The following is a 25,456-nucleotide window of genomic DNA, read 5'->3' as shown; positions in this document are numbered from 1 at the left end:
TGAACCTGATACAGTTCAAGGTGGTACACAGGGTACATATGATGCAGGCAAGAATGAGTGGGTTCTTTCAGGGGGGGCAGATGAGTGTGAGAAGTGTGGGCGGAGCCAAACGAATCATGCACATATTTCTGGGGCTGGGAAAAGCTGGAGAGACTCTGGGCGGGAATGTTCGCGGCGCAAGCAAGGATATTGGGGGAGGTGGTTGAGCCAAGACCCTTTGGTGGCGATATTTGGGGTATCGGAGAAGTCAGAGGTGATGGAGGAGAGGAAGGCCGATGTTGTGGCTTTCGCCTCTCTGATTGCCCGCCGACGGATTTTATTGGAGTGGCGGTCAGCAACGCCATCGGGAGTGGTGGCCTGGCTGGGTGGTTTATAACTTTCTTCAGCTGGAAAAGATTTAATACGAGTTAAGGGGTTCAGCGGAGGGTTTCGAGGCAAGGTGAGGGATGTTCATGACCATGTTTGAGGAGTTGTTAGTCGCGGGAGAGGGGGACGAAAAGGGGGAAACATTTGTACAAACTGTATAGTTGTGTGTTGGGAAGTTTATTTCCCGAACTGTTTGTGTGTTGTAACTTTTCATATACGTTTGGGATAAAATACATTGAAAAAAAGATTAATTGCTTGATCAAGTCAATGACGCATTGCGTTGTTAATTCAATGATTAGCAGCCATTGTGCTGATCCACATTCAATGTAATTTTGCTGATCCATTTTTGTTAGGCATGGGAATGACGGGTTGCAGAATCAAGGTGGATAGATGAAGACACATCAACCATATTGGTGGAACATGTTTCGGGCAGAATGGCCTACTTCCCTTCCTCTGCCAGCTCCTCATATTATCATATGTAGGAGACTGAGAACTACTCTGCATCTGATGCACCTACCGTCGGAATGCAGCCACCTAGTGCTTTGAGCACTTGGAGCCTGCAAAACATGGAAGGCGTGGTCCTAGAAATGCTCTAAATAAGAGGATGTCACATAGTGTAATTGAAGTGCCTGAATCAGTAGGAAAGAAAATCACCCTTGTTTTTTTTGGCCTTCACCACCTAAAGCCTGCAACGAAACTCAAGTCCCCAATGTCTATAGTTCAGAAGGAAGTTGGCAGTAATCAACAGACTGTTCCAGCATTATTGGCACCTGACATTCTTATCCCCAACCCCCCGTGGAACTTCGAGTGCTTCAAGCACTCCACACTGTCAAATTATGCAAATATAATGGCCTCATACTATAGGATGAGGTTAATGTGCTCTGCAGGACATAAGCAACAGGGATCAGACAACATTCTCATTGACAGGCTGTCGTTTTTTTTTAACGTTTTTGGCACATGCTGTAAGTATTACTTATGCTTAGATATCTAAGAAATATAGAAAAAACGAGAAAATAAAAAAGGCATGAGGCTGAGGTCGTGTTGAAATATGTTTAAAGTCTAAACATGCCTGTGGGCAAATGCAGTTTTGCAGCTAGAACAAGAATTTTGGAAACTTATTTTGACTGTACCCAAGGTCTTTTTGAAACTGGGTTGATCTAACATTCCCAAATGTTCTGCATTAAGGCTGTCCCTCTTTCTCTCACACACATATACCATGCATGCACAGAAACACACAGATACTTATCATCTCATATTCATCGTCATTACATTATAGATGTTACACATGCAAGTTACCCACACTTTGTGCTCAAAGCTTTGACAAAAGGTCATCTGTATTCGAAACGTTAGCTCTTTTCTCTCCCTACAGATGCTGCCAGACCTGCTGAGATTTTCAAGCATTTTCTCTTTTGGCGTCAGATTTATAAGTTGCGTATCATAACTATCACACACGTGCACATTATAGGGTAAATACAATTATTATTGGTACTGTGCATGATTTTAGGTCCACAATGTGAACCTTGTGCAGAAGAATTGGGTGCATGGGAATTTCTGAATCTTGTCTGCTGAAATACGTATCTCAGATGATACAAAGTATCCAAATGGGGGTGAGCTGTGATTTCACATACTATTTCCGACATTTCGATCCCTGCTTTAATTGTTTTTTTCCCACAGCCTTCCATTGTTTTCGTTTCCCTCTTGCCAATATAATTAATTCCCCTCCTTACAACCGGCTCTCATGTTACACCTTGCATGAAGAGGTGCAGTCCTTTTGGGGTCTGAATGCATAATTAAGATAAAGAAAAGGAATTTGTGATGAGCAGGGCAACAATTTCAGTAGCAACAAGCCCATCAGGTGTCTGAGATTTAACTACTCAGTTAAAAACCCCTTCACAAACACTTGGACATACCAGAGGAGTCGTGGCTTCATCAGCTTCATTTCACAAGGCAACTGTCATACAGTTTTGCCAGTTGCTGACCAATGATTTGAATACATATCTGCTTCATGCATGATTCTTTCCATAGATCTGTAGCTTACTGTGGCATAAAGCTTTCATGTTACTGGGTCCTTCTTTTGAATTATATGATACAGTATCTTCCAGGACTGGTAGCTGAGGTACCCCACCATTTATTAATGCTGTGAAGGGATAGTTAGAAAACAAATTTCTTTAAAATGTCCTCATATCCTATCAATACTGTATCATTTGACAAATACATTCACAAGTTATATGCAGCTGGAGATGATTTGGTAATACTTAGTGTCATGTGAGAGCACCTTTAAGAAATGGGTGTTTATAAATGGGTGTGGATATAAATATCTGTTGTGAGAGTACCTTTAAGAAATGGGTGTTCATAGATGGGTGTGGATATAAATATCTGTTGTGAGAGTACCTTTAAGAAATGGGTGTTTACTACTGCAGTGATGTCAGAGAGTGGGTGGAGCTGGGCTGTCTGTCAGCATTTTACTTTTGTTTTTGAGCAGTTTGCAGGGTGTGTTTTAGTTTCGTTTTCAGAGCTGGATAGCTGCAGTCACAGCCAGAAGGTGTATTGTCATGTGAGAGTAGCCTTTAAGAAATGAGTGTTTAAGAAATGTACCTTTAAGAAATGGAGCTGCTCATGTTACTGGAGTGATGTCAGAGTGTGGGTGGAGCTGAGCTCTGGTTCTGCTTTTTGAGTTTCAGTTTGAGAAAGCTTGGGTGAGTCTGTGAGCTGCACTGCTGTTGATCTCTGCCATGAAGGACTATCACTTAATCATTTCAGAAGAATTATAAATGTTTTCATTCTTGAATGTAAACCCTAATGTGCTCCTGTTTGAAGGTTTGTTAAGTCTTTTGGATGTTAAAAGGATGGCATACAAATTACTTTGTGTTGTATTCTTTGGGGGGTGTATTTGATTTACTGGTTGCTAAGATGTTCACTGTTTGTTTTAGAAAGGTTAACTTGAGTTCATAGAATAAACATTGTTTTGTTTTAAAAACCACTGATCCATTTTCTGCTGTGCCATCTTTGTAGAGTAAGCCGTGTGCTCCCCATACCACAATCTATTAAAAGTTGTGGGTCAGGTGAACTCCATGATACACTTTGGGATTCTCTAAACCCTAGCCCATAACAGTATGAAACACTCTCTGTAATCTAAAGACTGTAAATCGATCCTGGTGATTTAAAACTAATAACAGTAGTGACTTTAACCTGATGTGCTTCTGCTAAAAGGTGTTTTATGGATGTTAAAAGGAAATCTATTAAAAGTTGTGGGTCAGGGGAACTCCATGATACACTTTGGGGTTCTCTAAACCCTGGCCCAGAACATTAGGTAGTGCTGTTTGAATATCCTGGCTACTTGGTTTTCATAATGCCGGTTACAACCTCCGGATGTCTCAAAGTTCTTAAAAAATCAATAAAATACTTTTAAAATGTTGCCACTGTTGGAAGGTGGGAACTACTTCACCGGTTGCCACATGAATAAATCTTTGACTTACTCAGAGCAATCCTTTCTGCCACTATTAGAAGTGTTGCTTTTGAATACCAGTAAATCTCTCCAAATGTGTTTGTCTCACCAAGCACCTTTCTGAATGGACACACAACAGACTCATGAAAAGGTAGCAGAAGCATTAAATGCAGAACTGGATTTACTTTTGGGAGTTCCACGCTCTCCCTTTTTACGAGGCCCCTACATCACGCCTGCCCCCTGGTGACGTGGCAGTCCTCCCTCAATTATGCCAAACCCCGTCCGAATGACGTCAATCGCCACCCCAATGCAATAAAGACCCACCCCTAATATGCTCTCCTGACTTTGCCCACCCTCAACTCACTTAATGCAAGCCACAGAAACCCCAAATCACTGCTTAATTGCTGTAGTGCTCTTTAACCTCTGATAACAAGCCTGCACTGTAATTGATAAAGTGAAATCCAAGCCTACCTGGTGTCAGCATGACGGTAGAGATGGTAACTATTGCAATTTGTGTGTCTTGAGGTGAGCAAACCTGAACTGGCTGATGAGTAACAGGATGGAGAAATCAGCCAGTGATATGACTGCAGCACAACACAGGCTAGTGCAGGACAGAATCAGCTAGAAAAAGTCCAGTGTAGGAACAATTACGCCAATGAAGTGGAGTCTCTTGTCTAAGTCTAATATCTGTGGCTTTGCTGGCAGCTGTCTGGCAGGATTCTGTTCTTTGTCCAGAGAAGAGACTTTCTGACCACCAGTATTGAGAGTGAAGAGGATCCATCCATCCAAAAGGCAGTAAAGTCAACATGCACAAACAATTGAAGATGTTGATAGTTCTGCCCCAGCGTCACGAACGACTCTGTAAAGGTGCGCCAAGTACAGGTTTCAAGAGACAACCCAGAAAAAATGATCAAACTCCACATGTCCAGAACTCTAACAGAGCTGCAGAAGTAGAACTGGCCTCCAAAACACAGCAGAAGCATCGACAAATTCAGAAAGGTTTCAAAACACCATGACACAAATACACCCCCACTGTGTCATCATTCAAAGAGACTGTGCGCATTCAAACCAAAATTATTCCCAAGAATTCAAATGTACCCAATTCATTTTTTCCAATTAAGGGGCAATTTAGCGCGGCCAATCCACCTACCTTGCACATCTTTGGGTTATGGGGGCGAAACCCATGCAAACATGGGGAGAATGTGCAAACTCCACATGGACAGTGACCCAGAGCCGGGATCGAACCTGGGACCTCAGCGCGTGAGGCAGCAATGCTAAGTTACGGGAATTTCCTGTTGACTGCCTGGTAATAAAATCTGGCTTTGACTCTCAAATGGCAAAATTCTTGGACAAGCTCCAGAAAGTGAAAATTCCCCTTGCTTTTGGAAGAGTGGAGTCTTTGGGCGAAGGACAACAGTTGAAACTCCCCATTGAACTGCAAGGAACAGAGAGTCAATTTGAAAATCGGTGGCCTCAACAATCCCAGTGTGAATTCAAAACAATACAATCACTGGTCAAAGATCGAACAAGCAACATTAAACATGCTGGATGAGGAATGGCATTTCCTGCCCGGTTTCAAAAGTTGGGTCCTCTGTCTCCTCTCATGATAACGAAACCGCTTCTAAAGCCTGGGGTAGTTAATCCCTGGCAGAAATGAACTGCAAATCGACTCTTCACAGAAATCATCACTCCTTGACAAAAAACTGGAAGGTCTTTATCAAAGTGTCATGGCAGAATGCCCCATAAACCTTTCCTGTAGAATCCTCAATAGGAGAATTCATGGAATTGGATCACAGCATAGACGGTTCTGTTGCTTTGTGAACAGTAGCAACTGGACCTTGTGAGGGTCCTCCCTGTTTATTCCCTTATTTCCCTTTTCTTTTATTTTGCCGTTGCCCTTCAGATCCATGGATGATTATTGGCCATAATAATAATCTTTATTATTATCACTTTAAGGCAAGAAGCCTGTATCTTTAATTCAAACAGAAGAATCTGAAAGGCTGTGCTAGTTTAAACTGGCCGACATCAGTGAGGTCTCGGTTTGATTCATTGGCTGGTGGACAATGTATTGGTCCAAAAGGCTGTGCTCTGCCTGGCAACAGGTGGTGATTGGATCTGATCCCACTAATTTATTTTTCAGAGTCCCAAGTGTTTGATTTGGTTTCAGTTTTGATCTTGGCAGCCCAGGAAAGGACCTGCTATCCTCTCATCTCCATTTATCTCCAGAAAGGCTGTGGTTTCTGAACTGGCAGAGTGCCTGGATGAATCTATGTACAGGCAGAGTCCAGAATCAACCAACTCTCTCTCCTAAAAGGCAGGAGCAAAACCAACCAACTCTCTCTAACTAAAGAAGAGGCCTGAATGGACACCTTGAGCTGAATCCACAGCTTGATGAGAAATAAGGTGTCTCTTCAAAAAGCCTGCTGCCTGTGGGTACTGAATTTTCTAAACCACAGGGACTCTGAATGAATGACTCTACAAGAAAGATGAGTGCTGGCTGGAAACCAAAGACATTATCGGTAAACTTGCAGTGAAGAAAGTGTGTTAATGAACCACCATCTGAAGCAAATTCTTTTGACCTTCATCTTTATTTTTCTTTTACCCCTTTCTATCCCTCGGTGTTGGTCTGTCTTGTGTATATGGGCAGAGGATGATACAGTTAAAGTGGGTAGTAGGTTGTCGTAAACCAGTTGTATTTACTGCATATTTCAGGATAGTCTTTTGAATCATAGAATCACTACAGAGCAGAAGGGCATTCGGCCTATTGAGTCTGCACTGACCCTCTGAAAAAGCACCCTTTCTAGGCCCACGCCCCCACCCTATCCACATAACCCAGTAACCCCACCTAACCTTTTGGATACTCAGGGGCAATTTAACATGGCCAACCCACCTAAGCTGCACATCTTTGGATTATGGGAGGAAACTAGAGCACCAGGAGGAAACCTACACAGAGACGGGAGAAAATACAAGCTCCACACAGACAGTGACCCAAGGCTGGAATTGAACCTGGATCCCTGGCGCGGTGGGGCAGCAGTGCTAGCCACTGTGCCACCTTGTCATAAATAAACAGGAATCATGTTTATATTTACAAACATGGTGATTAATGTTTGGGCAGCCAAGGGCTAAAGACCTCTGGTATTTTTATAAGAATTATTGGTTAACTCACTTGTGTTGTGACTCAGGGGCATGTCGGGCTGGAATTGACCGTGCACTAGCCCAGAGTGTCATAACACTTGTGATGAGTTAAGAATAACTGAATTCATGTTGATATTCCATAGCATAATTGGTTGCCGCCCTCTCACTCTGAGCCCTGGCCTCTGGTCGAGTCGCCCAACTGCTCCCCAAAAACCAAGGCACTGGCGCCTAGCCTCTGTTCTTTGGTTGGTTGGTTGCCCTTCTGCCCTCCTCAGCCCTGGCCCGGAGGTTGAAAGTTGTCCTGCTGCTCCTCTCGATGGCCATTGGCCAGCACCTCTTCCTTGCCTTGCTGAAGGCTTCACAGGCTCGCACTCCGACATTAGGTTGACAACTTCACTTTTATTTCATGCTGCCCACCAGGCCAATTGCTGCTTCACTCACTGGATGTTTAGACACCACACACCAATTCAGGAGATCTGTCTGAACTTCTCTCAGTCTCCACCACCTCTCAATGTCTGGCAAATGTTTTCCCGCTCTAAAGGGGAGTCCACCAAGCAGAGCCCAATGTTGTTCTATATTGCCTGCTGATAGGCGCATTGGCCCATCAGCAAATTCAGAGCTAGCAGTCTTTGATTAGTGCTGCCGCACCACAGTCAGCTCTCAGTAAGGCCCCCCCCCCCCCCCCCACCCCACCCATTGTCCAGGACCCTGTGTTGCAGCGCTCTGTTTTTCATTGCAAGTCTAACAGTCTGCATTTCATTATTATTGCAATGATATGAAGCCAAAGTGTGTCTAGGTATTGGAGTCAGCAAATTTAAAGAACTTTAGATTGCAATCCAACTTTGTATAGCTGTTTTATTTTTGCACAGTTTTATGGAATTTAATGATAAAGTGAGCGCATTTATACAAAAAGCAACATAGTTTGTGTTTTCCCTTTGAATTTTTTTGGAATAGAAACGAAATTACAGAAGAAGCTAAAAGTATTACATAAATTACAAATCCTAATGCTCACAAAATGTCTTACTAACAACTACACGACTACTGGAAAACATTTACTGCATTGTCATTTTTACTGACTATAAAGAGTGGGGTACTTTTTAAATCCAACCTCCTGGGTAGTGAGCATAAGTTGTACAAATTATAACAGTCAATAATCAGCCCATTTATCTTGGCTGTTCACAGAAACCTGCTGTCCCCCATTACAGTACGAGGTGCCTGCTGGCGGTGGCTGATTCTAAGGTTTTTGAATTGACACTCGTCAGAAGATTGTTCCAGGCATTAATAACTTTCTGCAAGTGATTATTTTTCAAATATTGCATTGCAGCCAACAAGGGAAAAATGGAAACACTGGGGATTCATTTTGACTTTGGCTGATGGCATCAAATGAGTGGTTTTTATTTAGTCTTCCCAATTTTCATCTTCAGTGTCAAATAAGAGAAATCTATAACAGGTGGCTGAATTGATATTGCCCACTTTACATCATGGCTCAAAATCAACCTTCCCAGCTATCAACCACCTACCCAACTCGGTTACAGTGAATTGAATATACTGGATAAATATTGACGGTTTCATTGCAACTCAGTTGAGCCTGTGAAATTTCACTGCTTATCTGTGTCGTTAATATAGTTTGACCATATCAGTATATTCTCAAAAATAAACAGCAATAAATATGGAATCAGTTTTTCAATATCAATGTGAAAGTATATAAAATTGCCCCCTGCCAATGATCCACTGTGCTTTAGATATCTTTAATCTCTTTTTTGTTGGTTTTCCCTTGTGAAAGATCATCTTCACATTGCTGCAATGTAAACCAGTCAGTAGAAGGTGCGTGACACTGGTAGGTGCTGACTCTCTTGAATTTTCCTGGCCTTCCAATGGACAAGGTTTCTCGTATCAGTTTGAAGGTACCCTGATTGGACGGAGGTGGATCAAAAGTTCACCGTATGGGGAATCGGAAGCATTAACTCTTGTCCCACCATAGAGTGACTTCCCAGCTCCTCAGAGCTCATTTAAATTATACACACTTAATAAATCTGAACTTTGGTCTTGATACACTCTTGCAGAGCCACAAAATTATATACTATAAGGGTGCTTAGAAAACTGCATGATTGTATGACATACTATAATATCTCCTTAAAACATTTACTCAATTTTTTCAGATATAAAGTGTGCAATTGAAATACATGGCTGATAAAATGCTTTAAGAGAAGATCAAATTATTGTGGCATTATACTATAAAGACTTCTGCAGTGAAATGATTAATAAAAATGAGCAGCGATTATGTTCACGAAAAAAAATCACAGAAATGTTAATGATAAATTAGAGGAAGTGACCAATGTGAGCTCCCAACTTTTGCTAAGCAATTTCAGTATTATTCTATAAATCAAATTCAGAGTAGAATTCAGCTCTCCATATTATTAATAAAAAGACAGTTAAATTTTCCACCAGTAATATTAAATTATAGATTATTGTATTATGAAGAAGTCTGATTTGACACTCCCTGCATACGGAATCATAATTGATGATATCTTTATAAATTATCTAGTTTCATATTTTAAGACTCAATTTATTTTAAGTCTTCTGTATTCAGCATAGATGGTAGCTGCCATTCTGGGTGTTACTTAAAAATAATGATCGAAGGTCTGTGTGATAATAATGTCTAAAACAGAAATTATAGATTTGTTTTGGCCGAAAAAGCAACTTGCTTATGAATGAAATTATAAACATTCCATTTACAAACCACAAACTTTAAAAAAGTGCTACTTCATTTTTAGACCAGGCAGCTAAATGATTCTCTGGGACAAATGTGCGTTAATTTGTTATTCTAACCCACCCTTGTGGACTCCTTCTGCCCAAGGAAGGTCCTGTGTACCTCACGTCTAGCTGAAAGCGGCAGGCACAATTACTGACTGATGCCCATCTTCCCCAGCATCCATTTTTATGTCACCCCATTTTCCTCCCACACTAATCTGTGCCTACTCAGATTATGCTGGTAGCTCAACTGACTGGCTGAGGAGATTATAGGTCCCAATTCGTTCAACAGCAGTCTAAGGTCATGGAAAGATCCTGAACTAAAGAGAGTAAAGGTGGGATTTTCTGGCTCTTTCTGCTGGCGGAATCTTCTGGTCCCTGCCTGAGAGTTTATAAACAGAACAATTAATTTGCTCAATAGGTTTTAAATGGTTAACATGGTTGCTGTTCAATTATTATGTGTAACTGGGTAGTGATTTTTATTGCATGTCATTCCTGAGAAAATATTTTTGTTCTTCTTTCTTACAGCAGGACAAATTCAGCACTGGTGTTCAGGATTTAGTAAGATTAATTGAGTTAATTTTAATTCAAGTTTACTCTCCATTTATTAGAATTTCATGCAGTTCAAATTAGCTGCTCTTTACAGACAACATCTATTGCCTGTACTCTCTCAGTGAAGCTGAAGGCAGCACATTACTTTTCCTTTTTAAAGCAGTGAGGTGAACATCTCTAGAAATGTGAATGAAAAGAACGACCCTGTCTAGAGGCTCAGTTAAGATTAGTGCCTTCTGTCTATATGTGACAGTTAGAGGAAAGATCACTTTCACCAGGTGTAGTCAGCTGAGGTAATTGTTCCTATTGCCCAGGAGCAGGACACAGCACATCTTATTCCACAGGGTTTTAACAGTATATTATCGTCAGAAACATCTGTTACTGAAAACAGAATATTCAACTTGAAAATAAATTGGGCCATGTATGCGTACATGATGGAGATGAACTGTGAGCTTAAATCAGTCTTTTCAATATTTCCAGACTGGAGAATTCAAATAAAGTAGTAATTGAAAGCTCTGGTATGCAAATCACATTCTAATTTGAAAACACTTATGTATGATGCTGTCTAGTACCTTCTTGGACACATATGCTTGGAATTACCAAGGGTTCTCCAGTGGGAGATGGTCAGTATCTTTGGAGAGACAGAGCACACGGCTAAAATGTCCATTTATGCAACTTCTTCAGAATGCTCTGTTGATGTTCTACACAAGCCACAGAATGAGACAAAGAGAATCCAGTAGAATTTCAGGCTGTAATTTTTTATATTGGATACAGTTATTAATACCTATTCTAAAGCCGTATCAAAATTATTCAATATCTTATCCTCTCCAGAAAGACAACATTGAACGTTAGAAAAAGAGGAAGAAACATTGAATTTATTCTTCAATCAAAAGCATGATTTGGACACAGTCAAGTTACCCCAATACATATTAGATATTGAATTTCTGATTATCTTGTTCCCTAAAAATATCATCAACTAATATAGTGGTTTGCAAATGAAATATTTTCATTTATTGCTTCTCATCTTCTGAAGAGACTTTGGGGGCAGAGATGTGTCTCGAACATTAGTGCTAAATGGTTGTTATGGTATCAGCCTCTACCTCCCCCTATCCTCCCATCACCCGTTATACTCCTCTCCCAATATTCAGTTGCATTGACTTCAGTAGAATGGAATATCCAGTGGTATAATAACATCTGGTTGGCACTACTGCCCGAGACAAATATTTACCCCTGACATGTTAAGTATGATTTTAATTGTTTTTGGTGGAGCTTTCACATTTTTTTCATTTGGGGCCATTGAAAATGTTCTTGCTTGAATTATTTGCTTTAAGATCTTCTCTATATTTTCCATCACCATTCCCGCTTTGTACATTATTTCCTACTGTTTGAGGAAGCTAAGAATGAAGATGCTGGATCCTAGCTCTACTCTTCTGCAGCCACCGCAGTGTTTCTTCAATATTCAGCCGGAGTTTCATCAACATCCTGTGGCAGGAAAGTACTTCATTAGTTAAGTGCACTATTCATATTTCAAATACACTTCTCTTTAAAGGACTAAATTTACTAAAATCTGTAGCACAAAGGAAAAGCCACATTTATCTCCAGTTAACTCTCACTTCTTGCATCATATTTTTGGAATATTTACTTACGCTTTTTCATGTAATGTTTTGCAGAATTGAAGAAATATTTAAAAATGGGGAAAGGAAAACAGCAGCAATAGAGTATTAAGAAAGAAACTATCACAGCGATGAAAAGAAGAAAAAAAACAAATACTGAAAATCTGAAATAAAATCAGAATAATGTTGGAAATGATCAGATTCAGGATCAGAAAGCTACATTAACAGTTGAGCACGATCCTGTTTTAGAACTGTAATACGACTCAGCCTGGACTGCAACAAAAGATTGTTTAAATTGTAATAGATGCCTTAAACTAGGAAAGAGAAAACTAGTTCCTGGTTGCTCTCCAGTAGCCCCTGCTAAAATTGAGCCAAAATGGAAGTGTCAGGCAAGGACAGGATTGGATTTGACTTTGGCAGTTTGCCAGCAGTCACTCTTAAGTCTTACATGTTAATAATGGGCACTTAGATGAGGTACTGAGGATCAGTCAACAGCTGCAGGAAAGGAGAAAATTGGTGCAAAATATAAAAAAAATACATCATATACCTGGGAAAACATTTCAGTGGAATAAATCAGCAGCAAATTGAAACATTGAAGATAGGGCTTAACGTTTTGAGGGCAGTAGGACCTATTAGTACAACTGCAATCTCAACTCAGGTTTCTTCATCTCCTTGTTCCCTATTTCAATCTTCACCTTTCTCTCATAAAGAGGTTCTTTCACTGATTTGTACCCACTGCCAAATTGCACTTTAAAAAGTTCTGTTCCTACATAAAAATCTATCAAGCAACCACTTTAAAATGATCAATCACTTAAAAAAAGTTGAGAAACAAAGTATCTTTGTGTTTGCTCCCATGCATATTTATGACAATCTTGCATCTTATCCCTTGAGCTAGCTTAAACAGTGCATAATCTGTGTAATACCATGCAGATCACATTCCAGTAGGATGGGTATAAGCACCCTTACTATCAAGTCATGGAACATATTACAACGATGCTACATTGTTTGCAATGGCCTTCTTAAGTATATTTGAAGGATTGATTTTTCATCAGTAGTTTTTCTATAAAATCAGTGATGTAAACATGCAATCATACATAACTTCAATCCCGATTAAGTAGAAGGAATGAGGGAGAGGCAGGGGCGCGTGAGTGCACTGCCGATGCCTGAAATGCTGGCCAGTCTACTGGCTATTTTGAACAATGATTTTATGGTTATGGAGGAGAAAAGTGAAAGAATGGGTAGAAACTCACCTGCGCAACATCTTTATCAGCTGGCAATGATCTTGTTCGCTGAATACCATTTTCAGTATTGTTCGTCTGGGAATACCAGAACTCGAGCATTACATCTCCAAAGGGAGTGCTTGGAAAGCTTTCACTTTTTTCATTTGCAGGTAACTATTATGGAACAAAACATGAATGATCCGTGACACCTTTTCTTGCCACGAAAGCTTGAACAAGAACTGGACATAGCCTAAATAATACATGCCAACATGTGCAGAAATGTACTATTTTTGTTTGCATTTCCTGAAGATACTTGTACCATTTTAAAAATTGAGAAATTAAAGTGAAGGACCAAACTTCATAAGGCCCTCATTGCGGGACACTCCCATAATTGAAATTAATAGGAAAACAGAGGAGATAATCAAGAAATCCTGTTTGGATGAGACAAAAAATGCATTTTAAAAGTTTGTGGATTGTGTGAGGGATGTACAACTGAGAAAGGAAAGAAATCCATTGAAGTGAATGGAAAGAAAAATTGGTTCATTCACTATTAGAAATTCTGTTCTGACAGTGAAAGTTAAAATCTACCTTTAAGAGTTTGTCCACAACCGACATTAGTCTAACCAGTCAAAAGTCACTTGATTTACTCTCCTCATCCTTCCTGAACAATAGTTACCTTCCAGTGCCAAGACACAATGTGTGTATTTGAGAGAGATTGAAAAACTGTGGCACTGAGCCTCTATTGTATTGCCTGAAACGTTTCAACCAAGGATGTAGACCACCAGAGCATAGGCACTTATCCACTTTAAGTTCTGTTAAGATTTTGTTTTTGAACCTTTATGCTTTATTACATTTACTCCAAATAACTGTTATATTCCCCTTGTGTACATTCTCACTTCTAAAATCATTTGAAAATAAAGATGTAAATTATTTATTTAATATCCTGGGCATTCTTTTATTTTGTACAGTTAAGTCCACTCCTTTATCCCTGACTGATCATATAAGCTTTTTAACTATTGTTTTACATCTCAAGAACTTTGTAAAAACACACACTACTTAATCTGTATTATACGATAGCTGACATCATATCCTCTTTAAGCCTTGAGGGTCATATAATTACAGTCATGTTGCAAAGGTAAAGCCTTTTTGAAAAGGTCCCCAGAAGGGAGAATCCCGCCCCTTTTCTCTGGTAGAGTTGAGGGGAAAGTACTAATGGTGCCAAATGTATGCATTGTTAAGGAGGCTGTCCTGGTTTATAAGTAAATAAATTAGGTTTAGAAATTTGCATCAGGAGATACCCAGGTTTCTGCTGTTTTCAGCTGTTCCATTTCAAAGAGGAGATAAATGTTTTTACAGCTTGAAAACACCTCATAAGTAAGCTTTACACACGTGAAGTGGGAGACAGCCTGAGTAAGGCAGCCAGGTTGGTATTGAAACTTGGTAATTCAGAACAATGTGGTAATTCGGTGCAGAGTGGGAGGAAGTGCTTTTTTCCTTTTTGTTTTGTTTGCTTTCTTCTTGCTTTGTAACTGTTAATCTGCAGGGAGACATCCAGAGACCATCCTGGGAAGGAAAGGGATATAAAGACCTACCTCCAATATTAGGGGCAGCACGGTAGCATAGTGGTTAGCACAATTGCTTCACAGCTCCAGGGTCTCAGGTTCAATTCCGGCTTGGGTCACTGTCTGTGCGGAATCTGCACATCCTCCCCGTGTGTGCGTGGGTTTCCTCCGGGTGCTCCGGTTTCCTCCCACAGTCCAAAGATGTGCAGCTTAGGTGGATTGGCCATGATAAATTGCCCTTCGTGTCCAAAATTGCGCTTAGTGTTAGGTGGGGTTGCTTGGTTATGGGGATAGGGTAGAGGTGTTGTCCTTGGGTAGGGTGCTCTTTCCAAGAGGCCAGTGCAGACTCGATGGGCTGAATGGCCTCCTTCTGCACTGTAAATTCTATGATAATCTATGATCTGCAGCGCTAAGTGAAGGTAAGAGTTTAATAAATTTTCTTAAATAATTTAATTGATGATAGAAATGTTGTCAGCGGGGTTAGGTGCTGCACTTGTGAGATGTGGGAGATCCATGACGCTTCCAGCGTCTCAGCCAACTACATCTGCAGGGGTGCACCCAATTGCAGTTCCTCACAGACCGCATGGGTAAGTTGGAGCAGCAGTTCGATGCACTTGGGAGCATGAAGGTGGCGGAAAGCATCATAGACAGGAGCTTTATTGATGTGGTGACACCCAAGCTGAAGGCAGATAGATGGGTGACTGCTAGAAGGGGGTACAGGCAGTCAGTGGTCGTCCCCCTATCTAACAAGTATACAATTTTGGATACTGTTGGGGGGATGGCCTATCAGGGGATAACAGCAGCAGCCAGAGCAGTTGCACCATGGCTGGCTCTGTTGTTAAGCAGGGAGGGACAAAGAGCATTTGGGCAATAGTTATCGGGGACTCTATAGTTAGGGGTACAGATAGGCGCTTCTGTGAATGTGAAAGAGACTCCAGGATGGTATGGTGCCCTGGTCCAGGATGTCTCTGAATGGGCAGAAAGCATTCTGAAGGGAGAGGGTGAACAGCCAGAAGTCGTGGCACAAGGAAAGGGGTCACGAAAAGTCATTGGCCAGCACAATGGTCGGTGCAAGCTTGGAGGGCTGAAGGGCCTGTTCTTGTGCTGTAATTGTCTATGTTCTTTGTTCTTTAAACAAGGGAAGGTTATTACATTTTATTTGACCTAAAAGTGGTGGCCATGGGAAAACTTGGAATATTTTTATATTTTGGAAAAGTTAAGTTCAAATAAGTCCTGAGGACAATTGATTCGTAGATTAAAGGTAAAACAGATATTTAAGGAGAGATGTTGAGAACCTAAGGGTGGGCTGTGTGATGAAGACCTGCTGAAAACAGGTCCAGGGTGGGCGAAGGTGCAGTTTGAATCAGCAATCCAGTCAAGCCAGAAACTATCTGAGGCTGCAAAAAGTAGCATTATTCTGAAGTACTGGATTTCCACAGCAGAGTGCAGGTGAGTTTGAGAGGTGATATGGTATGCCTAACTAAAGCAACAGCAGCTTTGCCCTTGGGTAATATTACTGGACCCTTATAGTTAAACATCAATAAGGCAATGTTGCCTGGAGAGTGTTTACTTGTGGGTCTGACCAAGGAGGGTGTCTTTCTAGGGGAATGTTTTCTCAGGCTAATTTTAACTATGTAACTGTAATATTGTATGCCTAAGTTTTCTTTTCTTCTTGTTAATACACCTTTTCATTATAATTTTCAAAAAATGTGGTTCGTAAGCCAAGTTTCCCTTTGGGATTTGGTTTTGCTGAGCAACTCACATCTGCTTTCGGCATAACATTGCAGCATTAAAAAAAATCCTCATTTTCTCTGGTTCCTTTGCAAAATATCTTTAAAATGTCCTCTGATCACTGATCCTCCTGCGAGTGGAAATAATTTATCCTTATTTTTCTCTATCAAACCCATCTAATTTTGGATGCCTCTATCTCCCCTTAACCTTCAAAACTCTAAGGATTGCAGACCCAGCTTCTGCACACAACTCAAGTCTGTCATCATTGGACATCTTTCGTAAATCTCTGTTGCATGCTAAAGAAGGCATTGACATATTTCTTAAAATGTGGGGCTTGATTTCTTCATGGAGAGAGTGGCCCCAACAATGGGCCAGAACTGCTTTGGGGACCGTTGATGAATTTTATGTCCCTCAGGCAGCTAATGAGCTGCTGTCAAGACCCGTAAGAATGATATCCCCCTTTCAGAAGCAGCTGGTCAGAATCCAACAGCTCTTCAGGCTCAGCGTCACCACCAGAAGCAATGGCCAGTGCTGGGTTGCACTCAGCCTGAGGACTCAGCGTTGGAGACTGCCCTTGGACCAAGATAAGGGGTTTGTCAAGGCAAGTCAGGCAGGCCAACTAAGAGTGGCAGTGGTGGTTGAGGGTGGCGGAGCGGTTTAATGGACGATTGGGGGTGGTAATTTCTGCCATGGGGCCTCTACATGGACCACAGTATATCCGATATATCTGATTAGGAGATTCCCCTGAGCAGTGGCAGAGTAGGTTAAATTGACGCCATTGTGTAGGGTACAAAATCCACCTGAATCTATGGGTTTCCTACCTGGGGAGTTGCGTTACAATCCCCCTGACATTTTTATGTGTTGATAGATAACTAGATACCTGGAGACTTAACCCATTTCAACTGTTTGGTAAACTGTAACACACACTAAAAATGTTTTTTTCATGCAAAATTCTCTTCCATATAGATTTTGAATTAATGCAATCCCTAGGATATCCTTGTATTCAAGCACTTGTGATGGAATCATCAACATTGCAGCACACCACTCCTTCTTTTCTCCCTATCTCTCCCCAAAATGCCATAACTAGGAATATTCATGCCCAAATTATCACACACACAGGCATCAAGGCCAGTTGTTACAGGAAATGGAAGTGACATATTTATGGAACAAGAAATGGTCTTCTGGGGTTTGGGCTGTTGAAAGAGCTTTGCTCTGCACTTAAAGGAGTTTTACCAGACCAGTTTGTGCTTGACATGAACACTAGGTGCCAAAAAAATGTAAACTTGCCCCAGCACCAATCGTGCTCAGCTTAATGAATACAGAAATAAAGTTAAAATATAAAACATTGGTATTGTGGTTCTTTTTAATGTTATCATATGACAATAAATTTAATTAAAACAAGTTTTTTTTTCCCAGTGCTATTTTAATCCAATTCCAACACAATGGTTTGTGTTTAATACTTTTATATTTACCATGTCTCAGATTACTGAAAACATGTTGTCCTTTTATAATTTAGATATATATGAGGAATCGTTTTTGAAATTTCTGAAGTGAGAAAACACTTTGGAGCATTTATGGTTCTTACTTCTCTCATTATGGCAATCCGCACATTAAAATGACAGAAAATTGTAGTCCTGTTTTCATTATTACTGAGCTTAACCTGCAGTACTTTCAGACAACAAGGATGCCAAATGAAAATTCATTCTCGATATGGCTTTACTCTTTTGATGGCTTGGAAACAAAAAGATTAAGAAAAAAGATTAGGGCCAGGATTTTATGACCTTGCAGCGAGGTACCCCCTGGTGAATTCGAGGAGCCATTTAAATGTCCGTTCAATTCAACAGGACCGCAATATCCTGCTGGGTGGAAGGGGTGGTAAAAACCGGGCCTAGATTTACAACATTATCAGGAGAATATGGAGATATTGAGGGTAAGGGAATTCATTAGCTTATCTGAAGTTTGTTATCTTCTTGTATGTTGCGTTAACAGAAATTAAACTATTGAGTACAAATATTGGCAGTGTAGATGAATATTGATTGCATGCTGTTATAATATTATTTTCGGGATGTCAGCATGACTTTACTAGAAAGGAAATGTGCCACTTGTTCCAGTTGTGGTTTCACTTTTGCTTTGAGCAGAGCACACACACACAGCTCTGATGCGTTCAAACTTTATACCTATGTATGACTGTTCCCATGTGCCTAGTCTTAATAAATGAACCCACAATATGTTTACCTATCCTTTGACTGATTGGTGCCTTGTGACTTGTACAGTAAATAAGCCAACTTATTATATCATTACATTAACATGGCAGATGCCAAAACAAGTAAGGACAGTATAACTGAACAACAGATTTATAAAATGAAATGTATTTACCTTTGCTTCTGACCATGTGAAAGGAATATCATCTGCATCCACTTTTCTCATATTTTCATTTAAAAAATCCTCAGTTAGTCGCTTGTCTATTTGTTTTTGCTCCACCAATTTTCTGATATTTGCTAGTTTTTGATTGTTTTTACCATTTTGAATACTGCCAAGTTCCATAACTGTTCAGATAAGAACATAAGAAATTTCAGCATTAGCCCATTCCTCTTTTATTGGTCACAATTCAATGCACCTGGCTTCTCATAATATCATTTCCCTCTCCAGAAATGTGTATGGTGACAGTTTCCCTACCATTTTTGAATTGATGCAAACCGAGTTGAGGTGTGCATCGTTGCAATGCGGGCAGTATGACCTGGTTAGTATCTGATCTGATCCCCAGCACAGAAGCCAGGAAGTGCCTCGCAATCTTCAGTGGGCATTAGCGCAAATGAAACCTGGTGCGAGAACACATTTTAAAAGTTATTTGGCAGTCCACATCACATACTGGCTATTTTCTAAACATACTTTGGAATATTTTTAATGATGGAAGATTCCTAGTCACTCTCTGATAATTAATCGCCCATTGATCTGTGCATACATCCAAGAACAATTAAAGCTCCTTTGTTGTTCTGCCTGAGATTCCCAGTTCACGTACACCAGCAGTATAACTTGGTCTAATACATTGTATTCTAAAGACCTGTCATAACCTGTCATAACCTGTATTAGCAATAAAATGGTCATCTATTTGCCTCTTGAGACTATTATGTTGTCTTCTTCACCCGGATGCATTTCCTGATGAGATGGAAGCGTCAGGGGAAAATCAGCTCCCTATGCGCTGGCCTCCCGCGATTCTTTGGTCCCCGCGACTGGGCATCACGTGGGCACGGATAACTGTGGATAAAATAAAGTTCTGAATAAAGTTCTATGTGTCTATTGCAGACTTCGCTAACTTGTGGGAAAATATTCGCATTCATAAAGACCCATTCTTTACATTTACATGCCTTCAACTAAATAAAGCCTTATGACAGTAAACATTCCATTCATCCCTTTTCATTCTTTATAACAACAAGCTGTGGATTTCATAGTCTCACTTCAAGGAGTCTATAACCCCTTATAGCTGTCAATTAAACTGTGAAATGGCAGGCACCATACTGTGATGATGGTTGTGAAATCAAGCATGCAGCATTAATCTAATGATGGGAATTCTCAGGCTTACGTCAGCAGACAGAGTAAAATAGCCAACAATGTTTTTTAACACTTTCAAAGATTTAAAGGGCAAGATTTTTAAATGCTTTGACAGTTGCTTTTGACAGATCCACTTGATACTTCTGACAAGTCTCTTTGACAGAGGCTTCTGACAGTTTTGAAAGTTAAATTTTACAGATCTGTTGACAGTTCCAATGGGCTTATGCAGTTTAGATGCATATTTATGCCAACTTTTAACAATTCGATTGGGCACTCGACCTATCTCAAAGGGCATAATTCCTTCACCAATAGGCACCTTACCGCCCTCAATGTGTCTGGATCTAAAAGGCTACTGTACCCCTCTAAAGGAGTATTCAGACTATTCAAAGGAACCCACATAGTTTAGACCTGCTCTTACCAAATCTGATCTGCACACTTTGGGTTCCACACTCCAATTCTACCAAAATTCCACTTCAGTGGAGGCAGCTGATGATTGGTCAGCATGTGTCCATAAGACACGCATGTTCAAAATGTGGCCTGCCTCCATCAGCCCCCCCCCCCCCCCGCCCCCACCGCCAAAAAAAAGTGAATTTCCCTGTTCGGAGGTGGGATTTAGGAGTTTCAGCCATTTCTGCCATTTTTGCTGTGACAGAAAACTCTCAATCATGGCTAAAATCAGGGTCAGAAAGTGCTGAATATACTCAACAGGTTTGGCAGCATCTGTGGAGAGAGAAAGAAAGTGAATGCTTTAAGCCAAAATTCAATTTTCTTTGTAGAAGAGTCACATTTGGCTTGTGATGTTAACTCTGTTGGCCTTTCCGCAGATGCAGCTGGACCTGATGACTATATCCAGCACTTTCTGTTTTTAGTTTCACCTTCATGGTCACCTTTGTTGATACATGCTGCTTAATTTCTCAATTAAAAAAAAAACACTGAATTCAAATTCTCACACCACAATGGCGGGATTTTGAAATCACATTCTTTCAATTATTAGTCCAGATCTCTGGATTACTAATCTAATAACATCAGCACTAGGGCACTGTATCACCCTTTGAATAGAAATTGGGCTTTCTCATGATAATTTCAATCAGGCACATACTCCCAGCACACCAATGACTGTTATTTCACAAATTGCTATATGGGGAAGATTTGCTTTCAATTCAAGGTGCAATGAAATCATAAGCGCACTTACTGGGCGTGATTCAGCAAGTTTGAGTTAAAGTCCGCTGAATGGCACATTTAGAGCACTGTTACTGGACGCCTACAGCATCGAAAAAGTCCTTGGGTGGGATTCTCTGTCCTGCCTCACCCGTTTTCTGGTGCGGTGCGCCCCCGCCAGCAGCGAGATCGTCCATCCCGTCAGCTGGCCAATGGGGTTTCCCATTGTGAGCACCCTCACTCCGTCGGGAAATCCCTGGGCGTGAGTGCGCTGCCGGCGAAACGGAGGATCCCCCCGACGGAGAATCTGGCTCCCTGCAATTCAATGGCACTTTGCCATTTTGTTCACCTTGTTGAGGAACTCCCCATCGAGGCCACTCTTTAAATCATTTCCTGCACTGACGAGCTCAGCTCACCAGTGCAGGAAGACTACTCGCAGATCGGGGCGTCATTTTTAATAGGTAGCCCCTGTTATGGGCCAGGGTTTAGAGAACACCAAAGTATATTATGGAGTTCACCTGACCTATAACTGTTTCTAGATTTTGGACATGAGGAGCATAAGGGCCTACCTTTCAAGTGTTATTCAACAACGCCGTAAGCAATTTAAATCAAAAACAAAGTTTATTCTACTAATTCAGTTAAAATTTTATAAACACACACAGTAAGAATTTTGTCGACTACAAACATAAATACCCGACACAGCTACAGTACTCTATATTTAACCCTTAATAACTTCTCTTTACTGTTTCACTCAAGTAACAACATCCATAAATTAGACAATCCCTTTCACCACAAACCAGTAGGTTTGAATTCCTTCCAGAACACAGTTATTACTTTGAAATTATCAAGTGATCTGTGGACACCTTTTTAACATGCAGAGAGAGAGAGAGACTCCAAGATCGTTGTAGTCTGAGTACTGCTTCCAACTGTCTAAACCAAAAGTAAAACACAGAACCACATGCGGTTTCCAGCTCAAACCGAAAGTAAAGACCAGAGCCACCGCCCAGCTCCACCCACACAATGACATCACTGCAGCCATTTGAGAAGACAAACAGTTCTTAAAGGGGCATTCCCATGACATCCCAATCTATCAGTCCCCTTCAGCTCCCCCACCTCAGCCTCTGGACCCCCTCACTTCATCCAACTTACTTCTTTCAGGGTCGTCAAGCCCTGCCTCACCCCACATCTTATGGTCGATGCCCCCTCCCCCTCCCTCCCCTGGGCCTGACCCCTGGACCGGGCAATCTGGGCACCTTTGAAAACTTTGGATGGTTTCGTCTTTGTTACAGCAACAGTTACCCCCCAAAAAAAATTAAAATCACTTTTAGTTACTTGATACCTTTGTACAACCACACCCCCCCACCCCCCCCGCCCATGGGACTGATGTTGAGAGGAAGATTCCTCATGTGGCAGAATCTAGAACAAGGTGGCATTGTTTCAGAATAAGCCATCTCCCACTTAAGAATGGGATGGTGAGGAATTTGTTCTCTGAGGGTTGTGAATCTTTTGAATTCTCTACCCCAGAAAGCAGTGGAGCCTGAATCATTTAATGCATTCAATTGACAGACAGATTCTTGAACTACGGGGAAGTTAAGGGTTATGGGGAACTGCACACCAAGTAAAGTTGGAGCAAGATCCAATCAGCCACGATCTTATTGGATGGTGGAGCATATAGTCTACTCCTAGTTCTTATGTTCTTATTTTTTGTCTACACTGTACATGATTAATCATGCCGGTAATCAAGCGAGCATTTGAAAACAAATTAATCAACTGGTAAACTTGAGCTAAGTGTGTATTTTAATCAGAGACCTGAATATTTATGGAAATACAGCAATTAGAAGTCCAGTCTTCTAGAACCTGAATGTTATTTTGCATCCTCATTGTATTGTTAAGTGAGACAAACTGCAAAAAGTTAAGAGAAGGAAGCTACCAAAGAAGATTTCACATTGAATCATTGTAAAATGCAAACACTTATCTGCCACCTTTTGTATGCAATCACTTGATGTTGTTCTCACAAACAATTGTAAATTAATTCACCATTATAAAAAGTAATAGGCCTCAAGAGGTGGTGGGGAATGGACAACCTTACTGGAAGCAACATACACTGCAGGCATTGGAAGAAAGGCCAGCTGTTCTGGGATGAAGTATAAGGGTTCATTTTTATCTAAAGTCTAGTCTTTCTTTTATTTAGTTAATTAACTTAAAAGTTGCTGTTTGGTTTAGAAGAAGGTGAATTTTCAATCAGCTTTAAACAAAGGTTCTACTTGAAGGTACTTGCAGCTGGAGCTTGTCAATTAGTTAATTGGATTAGGCCAGTTTTCAGAGGCTAGATTCACAGTATAAAAGTGATCCACCTATAGTGCAGACTTTGTTTGCACTGAGTGCTGAATTTGGTGCATTTGAGTGCTATAGTGAGAGTTTGGTGACTGAGGAAGTATAAGGGTTCATTTTTATCTAAAGTCTAGTCTTTCTTTTATTTAGTTAATTAACTTAAAAGTTGCTGTTGGTTTAGAAGAAGGTGAATTTTCAATCAGCTTTAAACATAGGTTCTACTTGTGGTACTTGCAGCTGGAGCTTGTTAATTAGTGAATTGGATTAGGCCAGTTTTCAGAGGCTAGATTCACAGTATAAAAGTGATCCACCTACAGTGCAGACTTTGTTTGCACTGAGTGCTGAATTTGGTGCATTTGAGTGCTGTAGTGAGAGTTTGGTGACTGAGGGAGTATAAGGGTTCATTTTTATCTAAAGTCTAGTCTTTCTTTTATTTAGTTAATTAACTTAAAAGTTGCTGTTGGTTTAGAAGAAGGTGAATTTTCAATCAGCTTTAAACAAAGGTTCTACTTGTGGTACTTGCAGCTGGAGCTTGTTAATTAGTGAATTGGATTAGGCCAGTTTTCAGAGGCTAGATTCACAGTATAAAAGTGATCCACCTACAGTGCAGACTTTGTTTGCACTGAGTGCTGAATTTGGTGCATTTGAGTGCTGTAGTGAGAGTTTGGTGACTGAGGGAGTTTGGTGAGGAGGGAGAAAGGTGCTCCTTTCATTTCCGCAAAGAGCGAGAAGGGAGCCAGGAGTTTACAGAGAGTGAAGCTGACTGGGAGCAGAGTCGGAGGGCGGAGTTCCAGTTGGTCCACAGGGCAGCTATATTCTGTAAGGTAAGAGGGGATGGAGGCTAGGCCAGTTGCATGCTCCTCCTGTAGGATGTGGGTGGTGAGGGATACCACCGGTATCCCCGCTGACTATACCTGTGGGAAGTGCACCCAACTCCAGCTCCTCAGAGACCGTGTTAGGGAACTGGACCTGGAGCTGGATGAACTTTGGATCATTCGGGAGGCAGAGGGGGTTACAGAGAAGAGTTACAGGGAGGTAACCACACCAAGGTACAGGACAAGAGTAGCTGGGTTACAGTCAGGGGAGAAAAAAAACAGGCAGACAGTGCAGGGATCCCTCGTGGCCCTTCCCCTTCAAAACAAGTATACCGTTTTGGATGCTGTTGGGGGGGATGACCTACCAGGGGAAGGCCCTAGCGGCCAGGTCTCTGGCACTGAGTCTGGCTCTGGGGCTCAGAAGGGAAGGGGGAGAATAGAAAAGCAATAGTAATAGGAGATTTAATGGTTAGGGGAATAGATAGGAGATTCTGTGGTCGCGAGCGAGACTCGCGGAAGGTATGTTGCCTCCCGGGTGCCAGGGCAAGGGATGTCTTGGATCGTGGCTTCAGGATCCTTAAGGGGGAGGGGGAGCAGCCAGAAGTCGTGGTGCACATTGGTACCAACGATGTAGGTAGGAAAAGGGGTGTGGAGGTAATAAACGAGTTTAGGGAGTCAGGCTGGAAGTTAAAAGCCAGGACAGATAGAGTTGTCATCTCTGGTTTGTTGCCGGTGCCACGTCATAGCGAGGCTAGGAATAGGGAGAGAGTGCAGTTGAACACGCGGCTGCAGGAATGGTGTAGGAGGGAGGGCTTCAGGTATTTGGATAATTGGAGCGCATTCTGGGGAAGGTGGGACCTGTACAAGCAGGACGGGTTGCATCTGAACCAGAGGGGCACCAATATCCTGGGAGGGAGGTTTTCTAGTACTCTTCGGGAGGGTTTAAACTAACTTGGCAGGGGAATGGGAACCGGATTTGTAGTCCAGCAACGAAGGTAGCCAATATTCAGGACGCCAAAGCGTGTAGTGAGCCTGTGGGGAAGGGAACACTGGCAAAGGAGAGTACTTGCAGGCATGGAGATGGGTTGAAGTGTGTATACTTCAACGCAAGAAGCATCAAGAATAAGGTGGATGAACTTAAGGCATGGATCGGTACTTGGGACTATGATGTGGTGGCCATCACGGAAACTTGGATAGAAGAGGGGCAGAAATGGTTGTTGGAGGTCCC

At 41.4% G+C, this 25,456-nt stretch overlaps 1 protein-coding gene and 1 long non-coding RNA gene across 6 annotated transcripts in view; one reads left to right on the top strand and one right to left on the bottom strand.

The window, feature by feature from the left end:
* LOC140391783 (uncharacterized) overlaps positions 1 to 14,021 on the top strand; it is a 170,359-nt gene extending 156,338 nt beyond the window's left edge. For both annotated transcript variants that reach the window (XR_011935180.1, XR_011935182.1), the window contains one exon: positions 11,081 to 14,021. This is a non-coding gene — a long non-coding RNA (uncharacterized lncRNA). The remainder of the gene's footprint in view (positions 1 to 11,080) is intronic.
* LOC140391779 (PC3-like endoprotease variant B) overlaps positions 7,787 to 25,456 on the bottom strand; it is a 1,275,236-nt gene continuing 1,257,566 nt past the window's right edge. Inside the window, exons 18-20 of one of the 4 annotated variants that reach the window (XM_072476645.1) lie at positions 18,752 to 18,921; positions 13,113 to 13,256; positions 7,787 to 11,731 (exon numbers count right to left, since the gene is read on the bottom strand). In XM_072476645.1, the coding sequence (XP_072332746.1) occupies positions 11,702 to 11,731; positions 13,113 to 13,256; positions 18,752 to 18,921 (344 nt within the window). In that variant the 3' untranslated portion in view covers positions 7,787 to 11,701. Of the gene's footprint in view, positions 11,732 to 13,009; positions 13,257 to 18,751; positions 18,922 to 25,456 lie in introns of those variants that run through there. The other 3 variants (XM_072476647.1, XM_072476643.1, XM_072476646.1) reach the window with 3 other exon arrangements.

The sequence above is a fragment of the Scyliorhinus torazame genome, chromosome 15 (assembly GCF_047496885.1).
Source record: "Scyliorhinus torazame isolate Kashiwa2021f chromosome 15, sScyTor2.1, whole genome shotgun sequence".
Classification (NCBI taxonomy): Eukaryota; Metazoa; Chordata; class Chondrichthyes; order Carcharhiniformes; family Scyliorhinidae; genus Scyliorhinus; species Scyliorhinus torazame.
Note: the sequence above shows the minus strand (reverse complement) of the source record. Positions and strands in the feature narration are given on the sequence as shown.